At 41.0% G+C, this 21,304-nt stretch overlaps 1 protein-coding gene across 1 annotated transcript in view; it reads left to right on the top strand.

The window, feature by feature from the left end:
* Mpp7 (MAGUK p55 scaffold protein 7) overlaps positions 1-21,304 on the top strand; it is a 145,438-nt gene that overhangs the window by 78,344 nt on the left and 45,790 nt on the right. Inside the window, exons 5-10 of the mRNA XM_059263755.1 lie at positions 9,978-10,109; positions 11,371-11,452; positions 12,401-12,486; positions 13,559-13,633; positions 13,762-13,958; positions 14,404-14,468. Of these exons, the coding sequence (XP_059119738.1) occupies positions 9,978-10,109; positions 11,371-11,452; positions 12,401-12,486; positions 13,559-13,633; positions 13,762-13,958; positions 14,404-14,468 (637 nt within the window). The remainder of the gene's footprint in view (positions 1-9,977; positions 10,110-11,370; positions 11,453-12,400; positions 12,487-13,558; positions 13,634-13,761; positions 13,959-14,403; positions 14,469-21,304) is intronic.

The following is a 21,304-nucleotide window of genomic DNA, read 5'->3' as shown; positions in this document are numbered from 1 at the left end:
TTAATATTCCCCAACACAACACCTCTTCATGATAAAAGTCTTGGAGACATCAGGGATACAAGGAACATACCTAAGCATAATAAAGCAATACACAGCAGGCTGACAGCCAACGTCAAATTAAATGGAAAGAAACTCAATGCAATTCCACTAATATCAGGAACAAGACAAGGCTATCCATATCTATTCAATATAGTACTCCAAGTTCTAGCTAGACCAAAAAGACAACAAAAGAAGATCAAGGGGATACAAATTGGAAAGGAAGAAGTCAAAATATCACTATTTGCAGATGATATACGTAAGTGACCCTAAAAGTTCTACCAGGGAACTCCTAAAACTGTTAAACACCTTCAGTGATGTGGCTGGATACAAGACTAACTAAAAAAAAAAAATTAGTAGTCCTCCTATATACAAATGATAAAAGAGCTGAGAAAGAAATCAGGGAAACAACACCCTTCACAATAGCCATAAATTATATAAAATACCTTAGGTTAACTCTAACCAAACAAGTGAACTATATGAAAAAAACTTCAAGTCTTTGAAGAAAGAAATTGAAGAAGATATCAGAAAATGGAAAGATCCCCCATGCTCATGGATCATTATGATTAACATAGTAAAACTGGCCATCTTACCAAAAGCAGTCTACAGATTCAATGCAATCTGCATCAAAATCCCATCACAATTCTTTACAGATCTTGAAAGAACAACACTAAGCTTCATAGAGAAAAAAACAAAACTCAGGATAGCTAAACCAATCCTGTACAATTAAGGAACTTCTGGAGGTATCACCATCCCTGATTTCAATCTCTACTACAAAGCTATAGTAATAAAAACTGTATGGTATCGGCATAAAAACAGACAGGTGGATCAATAGAATGGAATCAAAGACCCTGATGTAAATCCACACACTTATGAACACCTGATTTTTGACACAGAAGCCAAAATTATACAATGGAAAGAAAGAGAGCATCTTCAACAAATGGTGCTGGCATAACTGGATGTTGGCATGTAGAATAATGCAAATAGATCCATATCTATTGCCCTGCACAAAACTCAAGTCCAAGTGGATCAAAGACCTCAACATAAATCCAATTACACTGAACCTGATAGAAGAGAAAGTGGGAAATAGCCTTCAACACATTGACACAAGAGACAACTTCCTGAATAGAACACCAGTAGCACAGACACTGAGATTGACAATAAATGGGACCTCCTAAAACTGAGACGCTTCTATAAGGCAAAGGACATTGTCAATAAGACAAAACAGCAGCCTACAGAATGGGAAGAGATCTTCACTAACCCCACATCTGACAGGAGGCTAATCTCCAAAATATATAAAGAACTCAAGAAACTAGACATAAAATTCCAAATAATCCAATTAAAAATGTGGTACAGATCTAAATAGAGAATTCTTAATAGAAGAATCTCCAATGGCTGAGATACACTTAAAGAATTGTTCAATATCCTCAGCTATCAGGGAATGCAAATCAAAATGACTCTGAGATTCTATCTTACACCTGCCAGAATGGCTAAGATCAAAAACACTAATGACAGCTTATCCTGGAGAGGATGCAGAGTAAGGGGAACACTCCTTCACTGCTGGTAGGAGTGCAAACTTGAACAGCCACTTTGGAAATCAATACGGTGGTTTCTCAGAAAATTGGGAATCAATCTACCTCAAGAGTCAGCTATACCATTCTTGGGCATATACCCAAAGGATGCTCAATCATACCATAGAGACACTTGCTCAGCTATGTTCATAGCAATATTATTCATAATAGCCAGAACCTGGAAATAGCCTAGATGTCCCTCAACTGAATAATGGATAAAGAAATTTTGGTACATTTGCACAATGGAATATTATTCAGTTGTTAAAAACAATGACATCAGGAAATTTGAGGGCAAATGGATAGAACTAGAAAAAATCATCCTGAGTGAGGTAACCTACACCCAGAAAGACAAACATAGTATGTACCTACTCATAAGTGGATATTGGCTGTAAGGTAAAGGATAACCATGCCACAATTCACAGCCCCAGAGAGACTTATGTAACAAGGAGTGCCCAAAGGGGGATGCATAGATTTCCCTGGGAAGGGAAAATAGACAAGATCTCCTGGGTAGACTGGGTGTGAATGGGAATGGGAACATGAATTAGGTTGAGGGGTGGATGGAGGGGGAGGGTAATGAAAGAGACATCTTTATGTGTGTGGGGGGGCATTTATGGGTCAGATAGAAACCTGATACAAGGGAAACTCCCATGAATCTACAAGGATGGCCCTGCTAAGACTCCTAGCAATAGTAGACACAGCCTGAACTGGCCGTCTCCTCTAATCAGATTGGTCACTACCCCAGTTGTCATCGAAGAGCCTTCATCCAGTAAATGATGGAAACAGATGCAGAGATCCACAGCCAAGCACTGGGCTAAGCTCTGAGAATCCTGTTGAGGAGAAAGAGGAAGAATTATATGAGCTGGGGCGGGGGGAGGTCAGGGCTACCACAAGGGAACCCGCAGAAGTAGCTGGCCTACTCATGGGAGCTCAGACTATGGACCAACATCTAGTGAGCCTGCATGGGACAGGCCTAGGCCCTCTGCATATGTGTGATGGTTGTGTGGCTTGGTCTACTTGTGGGACTCTGTGCAGTGGGAGTGGGTCCTGTCCCTAACACTTTGGCTGCTTTTAGAAACCTGTTCCTAATGCTTGGTTGCCTTGTGCAACCTTAATACAAGGGGAGCAGCTTAGTCTGACCTCAGCTTGATAGGCCATGCTTTGTTGGCACCCATGGGAGGCCTGCCTCCTTCTGAACAGAAGTCGGGGAGAGGTGTACTGGAGAGGTGGAGCAAAGGGGAAGGGGTGAGGGGATAGTAGGAGGGAGGAGGGGAGGCTGTGGTTGGGATGTAAAATAAATGAAACATTTTAATAAAAAATATCATTTAAAAAAAGGAAAAGAAAAGAAAGCAGGCTGAGCAAGCCATGAGGAGCAAGCCAGTAAGCAGCACTCCTCCATGGCCTCTGCATCAGCTCCTGCCTCCAGGGTCCTGCCTTGTTTGAGTTTCTGTGTTGACTTTCTTCAGTGATGAACAGTGCTGTGGAAGAATAAGGCAAGTAAACCCTTTCATCCCCAGCTTGCTTTTTGATCATAGTATTTCGTCACAGGAATAGAAACCCTGACTAAGTCAAGGTCAGAGGGCAATCTTAGGACAGAGACTCTTGATTGCTGCTTTGTAGACCAGGCTAGCTCATTCCTGACTCTACTTACCACCTCATCATAGCAGTGCTGGAATTACCGAAGCCAACTACCCTGCCTGGTTTACTTGGGTTCTGGGGAGTCACACTCAGGTCCTAATACTTGCACAACGTGTGCTTTATCCATTGAAACCTCTTTCCAGTTTCATTACACTCTTTTTTTATCTGCCCATGTAGTTAAAGTTTTTATTCATATTATTATTGATAGTCTAATATTGTAACCTGTTGCTTCTGAAGAGTAGTCACTCTTTCTCCTATGACCCACAGCTCTGACCATTTAATAATTAGGGAATGATTTGTTATTCTACAGCATCACGTTTACTTGAGGACTATCAAAAAATGTAAAGATCATGCCCAATGTTATCTGATCTATTACCATCTAAAAATAAATTCTTTTTATCAGCCAAAACCACTTTTAGGAACTGACAGTCTAGGAAGACCAATAAAATATATGCAAGAGACAAGGGAAGGGTGAAAAAGGTGAAGGTCATGAGTATCCAGGTGTGTGCTGCCATGATGTGTGGGCAGGAGCAGTAGTGTTGCCTTGCTCATGAGCACTGATGGATGAATGCTTTCGGCAAGCAAAGGCTATCATTAGTGAATACAAACTCCTACACACACACTGCTCTAGTAAAGGCAAATTAACCTGCATCATCCTGGTGCTCATTTTGACAAAACAGTGATGGGATACCCTCCCTGGAACATGGTATTATAATTGAGGGTGTTGGGGAAAATTTGGCAGGTCAAAAAAGCATGCTAGAGTAAAAAAATAAAGCTTTGTTTCAGATTTCCAGGACATTTACTTACCAGAAATTATTCATAGCGTGAGCCTGAAGGATGGATGAGGCTTCCTTAGAGGAAGCTGGAGGAAAAGTTGAGCTCCCTTCCGGAGGGATAAATCAGTGTCCCTCATCCTGATGAGCAGGCACTTAATTCTGTGCACCTGTCAGACACTCCACATAGCATTGACTCCAGGGGTCCACAGTGGTGGCGAGTTACAGGCCTGGTGTTCAATTTCCTGCCGATGCTTCTGAGCAACAGGTAAAACCATCAGCTGTGATTGGTGGCTATGGCACATGGAAACACAGCTTTTATTTAAGTTCTGCCCTTGGGGAGGAAAATCTGTATGTTGAAGAATAAAATCACCTCAGTGAAAATAGGAAAATGGAATGCCAAATGACTTCTCATTGTTCACACTACAAAATGTTGCCAAGCAACAATATTCCTAAAGCAAAGCTGTTATGCCTGATGAACTTGGAATCTACAAAATTCTGTTGAAATTTAGACACTGAAATGAGTCCAAAGCCGAGAAGATAAATAGCTGCTGTTTTTAATATTGTCTGTAATGTTGTAACTATATTATTTAAAAATGTTCTAATTAACTATCTGTTGTTCTCACCATTTGTCTGGTTGACAGACAAAGACATTGAGATAGTAGTCATTTCATTGCTAGTGTCCTTCACTGCTCTAGGTAGACCATCATCTTCCCCCCTTCTAAAAGACTCCCTATAACATTTTTTCCCAAGGCAGGTCTGCTGGTAATACATTAAAAACACTGCATCTCATTGAAAAGTCTTCTCTGCTAAAAGATACCTTTGCTGGGTATAGAATGCTAGCACGACAGTGTTCTTTTAAAGACGTTTTTTTAAAGGTATTTTAAAGGTATTTTAAAGACGTTGCTCTGTTGTTTTGTGGGCTGCCTTATATCTGATGTATATATCCTATATAAGTACAGAAGTCACTTCCATCTCAATGCTTTTAGAGGTAATGTGCTAATTTTTTTTCCTGGTGCATGATTTTAGAATTTTCTCAACATGTTTTGAGCGGTTTTGATTATTTAGTGTTTTTTTTCCATGTGCTCAGGTATTTCCTGAAAAAATTGTCATACTTCTTCAGAGAGTCTGAATACTCGATTTAGGCTATTTAAAATCCCACAGTTGCCCATTATTCCATCATGTGTATGGGTGTTTTGTCTGTGTATATGTGCATCATGCGCTCTGGTGGCCTTGAAGGTCAAATGCTTGGGACTGGAGTTACAGACAGTTGTGAGTTATCATGTGAGTGCTGGAGTTATACCTAGGTCTTCTGGGAGAGCAACCCATGCTCTTAACTGCTGAACCATCTCTCCAGCCTCTTCCTAATCTAGTTTTGTTCTTGCTTTATTTTGCATAGTTGGTATTACTTTGTCTTCTGCAGAATTACTTTCTGTTTATGTGAATATGGTATGGTGTCATGGTGTGTGTGTGTGTGTGTGTGTGTGTGTGTGTGTGTGTGTGTGTGTAAGTGTACAAATTCCATTGCCTGCATATGGAAGTTGAAGGACAACTTTTAGCAGTTGGTTTTCACCTTGTTTTGAGGTAGGGTCTCTGATGATTCACAGCATGCACTAGGCTAGTGCACCTGCAAACTTCCAGGTGATTCTCCTGTCTACATCTCGCATTTAGCCAGAGGAGTGCAGGCATTACAGATACTCACTACCACATCTGGCTTTTCGTGTGGGTTCTGAGGATCCTGAAGTTACCCACTGAGCCATCTTCCCAACTCCCACTCCCACAGTAGGTTTTAATATCCTGGACTACTGTTTGTTTTTATCTAGTTCTATCTCTGAGTAATTTCAGAGGTTTTTTTTTTTTTTTCTATTGCTTAAGTTTTTCATCCTTATGAGTAATGTTTTTAACCTTCTTTGGCTTGCCTGGTAAGTTTTGATGTCTAGTCATGTGAGTTTGATATTGAGTATGATAGTGTTCTTTTTTTTATTTTTTTTAAGAAATTTTTTTATTCATTTTACATACCAATTACAGGTCCCCCTCTTCCCTCCTCCCATCCTTTCAGCTTTCCCCCCACCCATTCCCTCCTACAAGAAGGTAAGGTCTCCCATGGGGAGTCAGCAGAGCCTGATACATTCAGTAGAGGCAGGTCTATCCCCTCCCCCTGCATTAAGGTGTCCCACCATAGGTAGTGGGCTCCAAAAACCCAGCTCATGCACCAGAGATGTATCCTGATCCTACTGCCAGGAGGCCCCATAAGCAGATCAACCTACACAACTGTCTCACTTATGCAGAGGGCCTAGTCCAGTCCCATGGAGGCTCCACTGGTGTTGGTCTAAATTTCATGAGTTCCCACTAGTTTGGTTTGGTTGTCTCTGTAGGTTTCCCCATCATGATCCTGATGCCCCTTGCTCATAGGCAATATCTATGATCATTTTTCTGTCATACAATTAAGTTACTTAGAAGAGTTTTGGCTCTCAGAGGTTTACTTTTACGTTTTGTTCAGTCAGCATGTCACAGCTTTTAATGGGTTTATCTTTACAATACTGAGGTAATATCTGCCAGGCAGCCCTCCCCAGTCATGAGGATTTCCCCTACTCTAAAAAACAAGCTGTTCTCACCCTGTGCGAACTTTAGAGTTTGTTACAGGCTATGCAGGATGTGTTCATCTCTTTCCTGTTGCTACGTGGAGTATTTGAAGCTGGGTATTTATTTTTGAAAAAAAGAGGTTATTTAGGTCAGGGTCTTAGAGACACATTCAACCAAACCTCGGTTGAATATATTTGAAAAATGTTGAATGTGTATTGTACATATACAGAAATTCTTTTCTTGTCACTGTTTACCAAGTACAGCAGCCTTTTTATAGCATCGAGTGAAAGTAATCTGCAGATGATTTAAGTATGTGAGGGAGATTATGTGCATCTCATACCGTTTTAGGTAGGGAGTGAGCACCTGAGGAGTTTGACGTTAGTGTGGCTCTTGGAACCAATCCTCTGAGATGCAGAGGGACAGCTGGTTGCATATGTTAGCTATTAAAGTTGTTTAATTTGAAAATTGACACCATTTTGCCATCCCAGGGCTTCTGATTCCTTGATAGCTGACATAAACAATGGAATGATATAAAATATTAAGTATAATACATGTGCAATTATCTATTCCAAATGTGTGTGAAGGCAAATGCAATGCTGCGATTTTCCCAAAACAAGGAATGTGGCTGGGGATATGGCCCAATGGGTAAGATGCTTGTACCCCTAGAACTCAGGGAAAGCAGACCTGGTAGTGTGTTGCAATCTCAGTGCTCTCCAGTGGAGGCGGGAGGTGTGAACAGGAGCATCTCCAGAGGCTGGTGGGCCAGCAAGATTGCTGTCTCAAGCAAGGTGGGAGGCAATGACTGCCTCCAGTCCACACATGTGCTGGGGTGCATATGTGTGCACAGACACTCATCAGACATACAAATACGAAGATAAAAAGAAAATGATAAAAATAAACATATTTTTTAAAATAAATAAATAAATTAAGGAGCATCCTTCTGTAATGAATGTTTTGGCCAGGCCTCTTTGTAAAGGAATTATTTACGATGCACAAAGAAGGATGTGATAGATGTTGGAAAGACTTTGAGAAGATGCTGGAATGGATTCATCTTGGAGTGTAAGGCAGCGATAGACGAGTTCTCATCAGCCAGCAGTGCCTCTGGCTACAACGTGAACTGTAAATTTGAAAGTAGGGCGACAGTGAGTGCAGCTGGACCACACAGAAGCTATGGCAGTGTCTTTTGTAGGCATGGCAACAGCGATCTGGAAGTGTCTGTCCCAGCTCTCTACCTTGGTGTTGTAGCATGACAGAAGCCATAAACAATACAGGAACTCACTAGTATGACAGTTCCCATCAAAGTTCAGATGTAGGTGGAGTAGTTTGCTGATCTTTGAGTTGGATTATAAAGATGGATGGATGTTTTCAATATATTTGGGAAGTGTATTTAGTAAGCTACATGTTGGATGTTGGGACTGGAGGGAGAGGAGAGCATGATCTCTAGGCCTCTAGCTAGAGTCAGGAATAGGGAGTGCCTAAGTGAGTGAGATATCTCAAATGCATTAATCTGAAATAGGAAATGCAGAGTTCCAGCATTTTCTCTCCTCTTTGATCTATATGAGAAAACATTATGAAATACTTTTATTCTTTTATATATACCTGTTACACTAAAAATTGTCAGAAACTAATGAATAATAGAATTGACCAATTCTCTGCTGATAAGAAGATTTATATATATGAGAAAAAATATATTTCTGATATATATGGATAATTGAATAAATGTATATATGAGAAAATACACTCATATATATGTATATGCATATGAGGGAGAGAGAGGATATTATGTATAAACTCATTATGTATGGAAAGATGACCTTGAATGTCTGATTTTCCTGCCCCCACCTCCTAGCTACTGGGATTATAGACATGTGCCACCACATGTGGTTTATACAATGTTTGGGAGTCACCCCAGGACTTCATCTAAGCAAGCACTGAGTCACATCCCCAGCACAGAAAAAAAATATTTTAAAAACATATGGCTCAGTGGGTAAATCACTTATTATATGTGAGGAGCAGGGTTTGGATCAAAAGTGTTGTAAAAGGTGTGGCAGCCATGTATAATCCCACACAAGGGAGGTAGAGAAGAGATCCCCAGGAAGCTGGCTAGCCAAGACTAGCTAAAACATTGATCTCTGGGTTCAGTGAGAAGCTCGGCCTCCACACATATGGTGGAGGGATGAAGGATGACACCTCATATTAACCTCAGGCCTCCACATAAATACTAGAGCACCCATGGCCCATGTGCACTCACACACATATACACAAACATGCATACATATATGTATATGACATAGTCATATATATGTATGTACATATATGTTTTTAAAATTAAAGAAAAATGTAGAGTATCTCAAGCTTCTATTGACTCATTGGCAGTGTGTCAGTATCCTCATTTTTTTTCCTCCAAAAGGAATACTCCTGACCTTTGCCCCAATGGCTACCAATATTGGGATTACTAGAGAACATAGAGGTTAGAAAAAATTTAATGCAGATTGTCATCAGTGGTACTGGACGTGGAGGTGTAGCTGCAGTTGAGTACGTCCGCTTTCTGTAATCCCGTAGGACTTGCGCCGCCCCCACTGCCTGAGCTGAAGAAGCTCTGCTTCAATGGTTTCCTTTCCATTAGTGTGCCAACAGGGTCATGCTATTTTGGCTGTTGTGGGATGATCTTTTTGTACACTGTGAAGATGTGTCTTTGCCAAGGTGCCTTCTGATTGGTTTAATAAAGAGCTGAATGGCCAAAAGCAGGGCAGGAAAAGATAGGCAGGATTTCCAGGGAGAGAGTTGACCTCAGGGTTAGAATCTAGGCATGTAGGAGAAGCCAGCAAGACACGGAGCAAGTTGGATGTACAGAATGGAGGAGAGGTGAAAAGCCACATGGCAGAACATAGATTAATAGAAACAGGTTAATTTAAGTTATAAGAGCTAGTTGAGAATAAGCCTAAGTAAGCTAAGGCCAAGCTTTCATGATTAATAAGTCTCTGTGTCATTACTTGGGGGTGTCTATTAATCTATGTTCTGCCTGTTTCTCTTAATCTATGTTCTGCCTATTTCTATTAATCTACATTCTGCTATGTGGATTTTCACCTGTCCTCCATTCTGTACATTTGACTTACTCAGTGTATCACTGGCTTCTCCTGCTCCTGCATGCCTAGATTCTAACCTTGAGTTCCTCTTTCTCTCTGGAAATCCCACTTATCCTCTTCTGCCCTGCTATTGGCCAGTCAGCTCTTTATTAAACCAATCAGAAGGTGCCTTGGCAAAGACACACCTTCACAGTGTACAAAAAGTTTATCCCACAACATTTGGCTTTATTTGTACATCGATGAATTTAGGGTTTCCTGTCTGATGAATTCTTCATAAACCATTGGTTTTACAGGCTTTGCTGTCAGTACATGATACTGTGGCTCAAAAGAGTTATGATCCTGTATTGCCTCCTATGCCTGAAGATATCGATGACGAGGAAGACTCTGTGAAAATAATACGCCTGGTCAAGAACAGAGAGCCCCTGGTGAGACTGGTCTACATCTGCCTTCAGCTTCAAAGAGGTCTCATGGGGCGCTGAAGGACATGGGCTTCCAGAACTCACACTTGTCTTTGAGATACATTGCTTCTGGGTCCTGACACCTTAAAACAAATGGGACATTTACATCCAGAGAATATGGCTTAGAGCAACTAACAAAACTCCAAGTAAAATAACAGCATCCTATTGCTTTTTAATAGGAATAGCCTTGAAAGTATAGCCTACTAACATCTGTAAGCGAAAGTTTAGCGTGAAGCCAGGTATGCCTGGTTGGAAATTAAATGATGCAGTTGAAAAATAGTGCTTTAGGCTGTTCTGGAAAGCTGATTTATTCTTAAATAATGAAGAGAAATTAACCTGGAACCTAACATTTCACAATATAAATAGAACTGTTTGTTTTGGCACTGGAATTTCTGTGGTGTTGGACCACATCAAGGGACCTGGGACTGGGGGAATATTGCCCCATTTACAACCAAGGAAGTCAGGTCCTAATCCTTAGAACCCTGGGTTGACTTGCCATGATTCTGCTATGATCTCAGGTAGAAAAACATCCTAGGTTACCCAAAGGGATATTTTGCCTGTGTGTATGTGTGTATATATGTATGTGTGTATGTGTGTATATATGTATGTATGTGTGTATGTGTGTATATATGTATGTGTGTATGTGTGTATATATGTGTGTATGTGTGTATGTATGTATGTATGTATGTGTGTATGTGTGTATGTGTGTATATATGTATGTATGTATGTGCACCACATCTGCACTTGGCACATTGATCCCCTGGGACTGGAGGTACTGCTGGTTGTGAACTGCCATGTGGGTGCTGGGATTTGAGCCTGGGTCCTCTGGAATAGTAGCCCGTGCTCTTAACCCCTAAACCATCTCTCTAGCCTCCATCATGGGATATTGTACAGATACAATGAAATGAGAAAGTATTCCAAAAGTAAAGCAATACAAGGTAGATTGTTTATAGAAAAAAGTTGTTTTGCATGAATTGGAAGATAGAAGATTTCACCAGTCTTTAAATTGCACTGAAATGCTCAGGTGCTGTGTAGCCTGAATTTTGGTTCATTGTAAGGAACGTCTGAAGGACAGTCGACATGCCTGTTCCTCCTGCCTTGTTCCTTTCTCTTTGTAGTAGTTTCTGTGTTTTCCAGATAAGTTATTTTACATCTCTGTCTTACCGCACAGTTGGAAAATCTGCCCACAAATGCTTTTTTTCCTCTCTCCCCTGTTTTGCCTTGAAAGGGTGCTACGATTAAGAAGGATGAGCAGACGGGGGCGATCATCGTGGCCCGGATCATGCGGGGAGGGGCTGCAGACAGAAGTGGTGAGAATCCCTTGTTCACTGAATAAGGACCAATTGTGTTGTGTTCTGTGAGTGACAGTTCCAGTGAGTAACTCAGTGCTCACAGTGTTTGATGCAACACAGCAGAACCAGGAACACGACCATTTTCACTGTGTCGAAATGTGGACACCATACAAAGAAATGACAGCTGAATCTCCCTCTGTGGTCTTAGCTTACACAGGCTTCCGAAGACCCCTGATTTCCCCCCACAGTACCGAGTGTCAGACCTATATCTTTGGCTGTGCTAGTCAAGTGTCAGACCACAGAGATACTGCCCAGCCTGCAAAGTTATGTTATGACCCATTTTATTGTTTCTGATGTGGAAAATACATGCTACTGAGAGCATGCAATTTTAAAGATAAATTTACAAATTATTTTAGCTGCTGGGGGAATAGCTCAGTTGGAAAAGTGCTGCACAAGTGTGAGGACCAAGTTGAATCCACAGCATCTACATGAAAAGCCAAACATGGTGGTATGTGCTTATCATCCGATTCTGGGGAGGTGGAGTCCACAGGCAACCAGGGTAATCAGATCTTGGTGCACTACAAGCCAGTAGGAGACCCATTCTCGACAACAAGAAAGTTCACACTTGAGGAATGATGCCAGATTTGACCACCAACCTTTATACATACTTTCACATATGACACACATGGTGTGTACACACTCCCACCAAATAAAAATAATAAAAGTGAATTATTTTCTAAGGTACCAATCATGTGCACGTCTAGATAGAGACCAAGATACTGTTATCTGATTTGCTATACTCATTGTCGGAGAACTGTAGAATTGAAGCATGTAAGCTGTGGAAGAAGGTCTCTTTTCTGATACTTCATCGATTTGAGAACGACTGACACTTGACTGTTGGGAGCAGTCACAGATCACAGTGTCATTTTGTGACGTGGCTGATTTACTGGGTTTTATGTTTGGCAGGTCTTATTCACATGGGTGACGAGCTGAGGGAAGTGAATGGGATTCCAGTGGAAGACAAGAGGCCTGAGGAAATAATACAGATCTTGGTAAGCCGTCACGTTATTGTAAATTTCAGTGAAAACCAAATCACTGTGCTTCAGGTTTCTCAGTCTGATTTAGAGTTAGCCCTCCAGATTCAGAGTGCTGCGCACATACTTAGAAATACATTTGTCCATGTAGCTTCAAGATTTTCATTTACATGAATGTAAGGAGAAGCAGCGATCTGCTGATGTATTGTGAGGTTATAATATATGCAGGGTTTCAGGTCAGTGTGGACAGATGGCCTCTGAACTGCTGTTGGTGAGGCTCTTGCCTCTGCCCCCCTCTCATTAGAGGTAAAACTTGAGTGAAATTGTCTTAGGCATGGGAGTTGTTAAGTCTTAAGTTCAGGTGTAGGGGTAAAATGGAGACTTCCCCTTTATATATGAACATGCAAACCTACAGCACTAGAAAGTTCCCCAAGTACCCCTAAACGGATGTCATCATACATGTCCATTAACAAGAAGGTCTGTTGTGGTCTTAGGTAATCAGCAAGTACCTGCGGGTCATGGAGTTATGGCTTTAGTTAAATTTGAGTAGACATTCCATCTGTCTTTAAATCTTTCAGTGGACTTGTTTGTGATGTTTATCCCACGACCAGAATAAAACTGACCTGGCTGTGCTGAGTTACTTTTTCTAATGTGTATTGCTGCCAAATGCCTCCCGTATTCATAACCACAGAAATGACAGCCTCTGGTGTCAGCTCTTTACTTCACCAAATAAGGATACCAACACTTAAATGCCGGGATTTCATCTGTGTTGTCTGCTCTAGGCACTGACCCTTGTGCTCATTCCAAGCCTGGTTCATATGTTTCTGTTTTGAAGTAACTTAACATGGAAGGCTGTGGATGTATTGATACCTTAAGTGCACAGGACATAAAAGTGTAAAAATGGTCTTTAAGTGACTGGACATACTTCAGAGCTTTCTCGTGTTTCTGGAATTTCTACAAACATACTTGTCTGCTTTCTTCTGAGTAGAATGCTGTACATTCCTAACTGTGTTTAGCTTTCTACCTGTCTGTTTTATTCTCCTCCTGCCTCCAACTCTCTAATGACCCTCTCTTTGATCCCTGATACCAGAGTCAGTCCCAGGGAGCAATTACATTTAAGATAATACCCAGCGCCAAAGAGGAGACGGCTTCCAAGGAAGGCAAGGTCAGTCTTTAAAATACTCTTTGCCATGGGGGACTTAACGTTATTTCTTTTAACTAATACATACCTGCTTTGAAAAGTTGCACGAATACAGACAGCTTCACATTGACCTCTCCTATGTATTCTTCCAGGTGTTTATCAAAGCCCTTTTTGACTACAATCCGAAGGAGGACAAGGCGATCCCGTGTAAGGAGGCGGGGCTATCTTTCCGGAAGGGAGACATTCTTCAGATTATGAGCCAGGATGATGTGACATGGTGGCAGGCAAAGCATGAGGGTGACGCCAACCCCAGGGCTGGCCTGATTCCCTCCAAGCCCTTCCAGGAACGGTGAGCCACTGACACAGCAGAATGACCTTTCTGCAGATGCCTTTCCATTCCCTGTGGAACATCATCCTAGAACTGTTATGATAAAATGAGCTTCAGACCCGGCCTGCGAATCTATTATCCCTTGGGTTTGGATTCGAAGATCTGTTTTGTCTAACTCTATGACAAATGACCAAAAGTAATATGACAGCACCAGGTCCTCTTGGGTCATCGTTGTGAGACAAGCAGACACTAGCACATTAATATCTGAGTGTGTGCTACAGGGAAAGCATGTGGTCATTTCAGGAAAGGGGGTAACTTTAAAATTTGAAAAATATCAGATTTAGTTCATTTACAGATCATCTTGTGTTCCTTCAAGATCTTCCTTATGGGTTTTATATTTTGGTGCTATGTTAACCTTGAACCTGTGCTGAAAGTTGATAGGCACGTTGACCTTTTCTTCCCCCAGGAGACTGGCTCTGAGACGACCAGAAATAGTAGTCCAGCCTCTGAAACTTTCCAACAGGAAATCATGTAAGTTTGTTCATATGAATGCACGGAAACCTGATCCTGCTGTTGGTTTTTTACTGTTAGAGCAGGTGCTCCAGGGAGGTGCTCTGGGGAAGTCCTCTGGGAGGGAGGGGGTCATATTAGCCTGCAGTAGCTCTTGGGCCATCATTTCTCAGAAACCCAACAAAGAAGTAATTCACAGTAGGGATAGTAATGTGAATCTTTGCAAGAAAAAAAAATATGGTAGTTGTTCGTTGTGATGTGCGACTCACTGTTGGAGACAGTCATCAGTAATGCTGACCCTTAGAGACTGACTAAATAGAGCCTACAGTGCAACTATGGCTTTTGTTTCTTTCTTTCTTCGTTTTTTCCCCAAGCCAGAAGGTTTGGGGTAAGTATTTCTCATTAAAAATTGGGGACAAACAAAATAAAACTATTGTTTTCCTGGGCACAAAAGCATTTGTGCCTAAGAGCAGTCATGCCTCCTAATTCCTTATCTACAAATCACAATTGGGAACTTGACCTCATGGCAAAGAGTTGCCACACCAAAAGGAAGGAAAATGAGAGGAAGGAGGACTTCATATAAGTCCTGAAAAAGAGAGGGCTTGGGGACATTTCCTTTTTTTTTTTTTCAGTTTGTCCTTCTTTCGCCCTTTCTTTATTTCCTGTTTTTCACCCTCTCAGGTCTCTGTCTTATACACTTCATCTCTCTAAATGTTCCATGTGTCTGGGCATTTTAAGAGAAAAAACAAAACAAAACAAAAATGCACTCCCCCTCTTAAAAAAAATAGAGATTACATGTTAAAAGGTGAAATGAACAAGTAAATGGCCCTGAAACTTTATACCAACATCTGTTTTTAGTGTTGTTGCATTTTTCACATCTCCTGTTATTTCCTTTAGTTTGCAGACACATACAGCTCAGTAATCATGCAGTAAGAAAGCCAAGCTACAGCCAAGTGTAAATCTCACAGCAAGCCAGTATGGGCATGCACTGCTGAATCAAAAGCCTGCTTGCTTTTGCTGTGTTCAGCCTGGGTGGGAGGAAGGTACTCTTGTAATGCATGTGTAGTTCTGAAATGTCAGAAGGTCTAAGGCTTAACGGTGCATTGCTTCTAAGTGTGGTAACTTTCCATTGTTAGCTCATCCAGCTTCAAGGAACTGAGCCTAGATATTGGATGAGAGTTTGCACACTCAGAATATATTTTGGTGCTTGTTAGGTGAGATATGCCACTAAACAGTGAAGGAAATGAGACTACACTCAAATTTGAAAATGTACTCTGCTTTCAACTATATAGACAGCTTGGAGACATATCATTTGAAGTAATTGGGAATTTTCACTTATTTTGAAAATAAGCTAACTGTACATTTCTTTAAAGATCTATCGAGAAGGGATAGCTTTTTAATTGCTCTCTCAACTTGGTATAGATGTGTGTGGATTTGAGCGTGTATGGGTGTGAAGGGAGAGTGTTGGTGTAAACATGAATTGTAATGGAGGCTTTTGTCCATTGTTTGGCATCGTTTCATTTTTATGTTAATATTTATTTGGATCTGGTAAGTATTTATTCCAAGAGGTATCTTTACCAAATTATCATCTTGATTTGTTTGTGTGTTTGGTTGATTTTGTTTTACCTCTTGAGTTCCATTCAAATACTCAGGGAGCATAATTGTGGTAGAGTGCTTGCCCAGCACGGCCCGGGCCTCCTGTCCCAGCACTGCAAAACGAGAGAAGAGGCAGAAGTGAGTGGACTGGCTCTTCCCGCTCTTTAGCTCTCTCCCTTCTCCTCTCCTCTCCTTCTTGGATTCTTAGTTCTTGGATATTTGAGACAAGGTCTCGAAGTGTGTCCCAGTGCAGCGTCGACCTCATGGGCTTTCTGTCTCGACTTCCTCAGTGCTGAAATTAAGGCCAGTGCCTCACATTTTCCTCCTTTTATACCTTGATTTTCATTCACTAAGAGAGGTTACCTGCTTATTCATAGTTCAAGTAAACCTGCCCAAGATTATCCAAATAAACCACCAGCACATATTTAAAAATAGGATTGCTCAGACAGAGTTGGTTTCTGTGAAACTTGAAAGCCAGTATCTTTTACTCTCAGAGATTGAAGTTCTGTTTGAAATTCCTGTGGCCATTGTCTATAGAAACGGTTGTGCTAGCTCTGGATGTTACAGTAACATTTAAAAGCACATTAACCTATGTATTATTCTGTTTCTGTCTGTGTAGCATTTTGTAAGGACTGCCTGACTCGAACACTGAGTACAGTTTTAGGATGAGAAACCCTCATTGTCACAACCTTCCCCGCATTACAGGACAGTTCTGGGAAGAAAAAATAGAAAGTTGATAGAAATGATGTTCAGTGCTTGAAAGAAAGTCATTGACGGGGCTGGAGAGATGGAGCAGTGGTTATGAGCATGCTCTGCTCTTGAAGAGGACCAGATTTGGTTCTGAGCACCCTCAGCATGTAGCTTACAACTGCCTCTTACTCTAGCATCAGGGGATCCAACACCTTCTTCTGATCTCCTTGGGCACCCACATACATGTACACAGACATGCACACATACAATAATAGATCTTTTTTTAAAAAAGGAATCTTGGAAGTAGTGATTTGTAATTTGATGGAAAAAACATACAATAATGAATTTTTGAGATAGGGTTTTATATAGCTCAGACTGGCTTTGAACTCTCTGTGCACCCAAGAATAACCTTGAACTCCTGATCATCCTGTGTCTACTTCCTGAGTGCTGGGATTACAGAATAGTTTATGAATTGCTGGGATGGAACTCAGGGTGTTTTTTGTATTATAGAACACTCTACTGACTGAGCTATATCCACAGTTTCTAAAATGTTTTGAACTAAAATTTAAGTGTATTTCAGACTCAGGGAGTTACCGCATGCACTGACTTGGAAGTACTAAATTTCGCCATGTGATAACTCATTAAATGACTCGATTACCCCTTATCATGATGTGAATGCTTGTGTCTGTGTAATTTTACTCCGTATTTGATTCCTAAGTGTATCATCACAACTGGAAAAAAGAGTTCATAGAAGATAATTCTAGAATATCAACATAGAACACAAAGAAAGACAAATTCTAGTTACGTTACCTTTGTGTTTGTCTTTGTGCTAGAGTACTTGTTCTTAGCTCCAATGAAAATGAAACCAAGGAGACACTAATGAGCACTCCAGACTTTGAAACTAGTGGGGTTTTTTTTTTTTTTGTGCAAAACTCTGAGTGTATGTGTGGGTGGCATTCATCCTTGATGGTGGATCCATAGCTCTCCTTAAGGACCAAGAAATCTCAATATTTATCCAGAAAGCAGGTGTCTCAAACAGGAGTGTTTGCCTCTAAACCATTCCTGAAAACTAAGACAGAACTCTTGCAATGAAAGTATTCTTTTTGTTTATTTGTTTGTTTTTGTTTTTTGCTTTTCGAGGCAGGGTTTCTCAGTGTAGCTTTGCGCCTGTCCTGGAACTCACTCTGTAGCCCAGGCTGGCCTCAAACTCACAGAGATCCGCCTGGCTCTGCCTCCCAAGTGCTGGGATTAAAGGTGTGCACCTATTCTTAAACCTGGGAGCTTGACAAGGAGATCAATCCCCTCTTCTCTCTTTGCCGCCCCCCCATTTTGAAAAATTATACAGCAAAAAACAAAACTATAATAGAAAACATTTCCCACTGTTTTCACATAGTGACTCTGTACTGGTGACACGGACAGAGGACAGAGGTAGGTGTCTGATAGGCCTCCTTTGATAATGACCAGCTTTGGGTTAGTATATCAAAGAGGCAGCTGCTTAAGTCCTGGGTCTGGAGTAGTGTCTCCAGGAGCACATGGGAGTGGTTGATGGTGAAGACTTGGCAACTTGTAATTCTTATGTTGCCATAATTTATTTTGTGCTTCATTTGCATGTATAAGAATATTAGACTTACTCCATTTACTCATATGCACACTCCATGCCATGGGTGGAACCCAGGACCTTGTGTGTGCTAGCAAGTGTTCTATCGTGAGCTATATCCTAGTACCTCAATTAGCTTGTAAGAAAGACATATACATTTCTTTATTTGAAATACTATCCCTTTTCTGTTGAAATACAGACATCTTCCTAATTGTATCCAGATATAGTCTATATTTAAATTCAGTATTTATGGCCTTCAGAAAGGATGGGTAGGGAAACCTCTTTTTCACATAGATTATTTCACAGCAGAATATCAAAGTATGATTTCTATTTTTAGTATTTAATTTTCCTTTTCAGTTATCAAAGTGTAAATACCTCAACATTTTTCATACAGCAAACTGAATAATATTAATTTAAATTCCTTAAAAATAGCTCTGTGGAATTCTTGGCATTAGATAAAGAAACGTGCAAATTTTTTGATATTTTAAAACATAAAATCACAGAACACTTCACTTTAACCAGTTATGATTTGGGGTTTATAGACACAAAAGGAAAGGCTTAAATTCAGACAAAGAGCATTCATGTGAAGCAGGTAGGACTTGCTCATTATGGATCGACAAACATAATATCCAGTGAAATAGTTTCAACACTGAGTAAAACAATGTCATTTTCTGTACGTGCTGCCTGCATTTCAGATTCTGCATGCTGTCACTGTAAAGTATTTCTAGTTGAGTACACGCCTTCCTAATGCCGTCTCCAGTGTATTTAGTGTTTGCACATGTTATATCAATTTAGAAACAGATCGTTTATGCTGTTAAAAATTTTTGTATGTCTAAAACTTTGTCAAGCATTTTCTTAATGTTGGTAGCATTTAGAGTGAACAGAAACACAGAGAGTTTCGTGTCAGGGGCTAGAGAGATTAGTCAGCAGTTGAGTGTGTATTGCACTTTCAGAGACTCCAAGTTTAGTTTCCACACCTTTGTCAGGAAGTTCACAAATTGCCTATATCTCTAGCTTCAGGAAGATCTGACACCCATGACCTCCTCACACCCCTCCATTTACATACCCATACACAGGCACATAATTTAAAATATTAATTTTTTTTCTTTTGGTTTTTCGAGACAGGGTTTCTCTGTGTAGCTTTGCGCCTCTCCTGGAACTCACTTGGTAGCCCAGGCTGGCCTCGAACTCACAGAGATCCGCCTGGCTCTGCCTCCCGAGTGCTGGGATTAAAGGCGTGCGCCACCACTGCCCGGCAAAATATTAATTTAAAGACCCTGTGAGTGTTTTCCCTTTATGTGAGCTTTCTAATACCTTAACAAATACCTGGGCTGATCAGCTTTATAAGGAGGACAGTTTATTTTGACTCACAGATTTATAGGGTCCAGTCCATAATCATGTGACCTCCTTGTTTTTGGCCTGTGGCCAGGAGCCAGTCATGGCTAGGGGTTACATGTGAAGCCAAAATGTTTATGTCATAGCTTGGGTGTTTAAGAGATGAAGAGGAAAGGGGTTCTTTTGTACCCTTCATAGCATATTTCTGGGGGTCAGAAGCCCCTCCTACTAGGTCCCCTTATAAAGCTTTCATTTCCTCCCATAGCTTGGCACTATGGACCTTTGGCAACCTGGGTCCTAGCTATAACATCCTGATCTTCAGTGATACTGTTGGGAAGATTCCACAGGTCAGGGCTTTGTGAGAAGAAGTGCTGATGAACTAGGCTGTCAATTTTACATCCAGTTGTTCACATGATTCCGACTCAGTAAGTTCTCTGAATAGCTGATGGTGTCACTTCTGAAACAGTCTTGGGGAAGATTCTTCTAGTTTGAAGGGTTCCAAGCCATGCAGTTCCTCCTGGAGACCCGGTGCCATGTTAGGAAGAGTCTGCTCACGGTTAGGGGTCTGATCTGTGGTCATGGTTTAGTCACACTATACAGTCTGAGGGCTAAGGGGACTTAGGAAAGCAGGTGCCCCCTTGCTAACAGAATAGAAGCTGACTGCAGCTCTGCCGTGCACAGCTCATGGCATCTTCTCCTCCAGCATTCCCACTCCATCCTCTGGTTTCCTTGGTAGCCATTCCTGTGTGGTTTTATAGCCTCCGTGTCCTGTTCTCCAGTGCTTGAGGCCAGTAAGCCATAGAATCCTGATAACATGGGAACAGGAGCTAACCTTTCCAGGCCCTCCTGGGAAGTACACAGGGCTGTTGAAGCTACAGGAAAAGGGCAAGAGGAAGTGTTGGTGGTGATGGCAATGTACAGGTGACATGGAGGAAACAGGGAATCATCCTCCACTGGTTGATTTTCTAGCTCATCTTGAATAATTGCAAAATGGTTCTGATATGAAGGTTTGGCATTTGTGCTTAAACACATGTGGCCAGGCTTCTGGGTCCACAGCCTTTGTATTTCACTACATGGGTGTGTTTCCGTCTGTATATTGGGGCTAGTAGTCCTATCCTCGTGGAATTGTTGGAATGTTAAATAGCTTACCCCAGCTTTTCTTCTGAGATCAACACTTGTATATTTTTCCTCGTTTTTCAAACCTTGCAATTCTAGCAGAATCCTTTTCCTTTTCCACATGAGATTCATTAAGCACAGACTTCCTGTTGGATGTGTGTCTCTAATTTTACTATGCTTAAAAAAAAAATCATAGCATCCTCCCCAATAACTGTATGGAGAAACAATCTTCTGAATTCATTCAGCATATGGATTTATGACCTCTTATTGGAATATGTAATAAGTACACTATTTGTAATATAAAATGTTCATTGTGAGTTGATTATTGGCATTCCAAGTTTTTGTTTACCTCTGTGGCCTTAATCATCTGATTACCATGATGTTGAGTCTTTAACCAGGGGTGTAAGGTTCAATTTATTCTATTATTCCTGTCAAAAGACGTGTACAAGATTTAGCAATCTACTTTACAATCCAGTACATGAGATTTTTACATTGATGGATTTTTGTTATTATATGTATTTGT

The sequence above is a fragment of the Peromyscus eremicus genome, chromosome 5, assembly GCF_949786415.1.
Source record: "Peromyscus eremicus chromosome 5, PerEre_H2_v1, whole genome shotgun sequence".
NCBI classification, from domain to species: domain Eukaryota; kingdom Metazoa; phylum Chordata; class Mammalia; order Rodentia; family Cricetidae; genus Peromyscus; species Peromyscus eremicus.
Note: the sequence above shows the minus strand (reverse complement) of the source record. Positions and strands in the feature narration are given on the sequence as shown.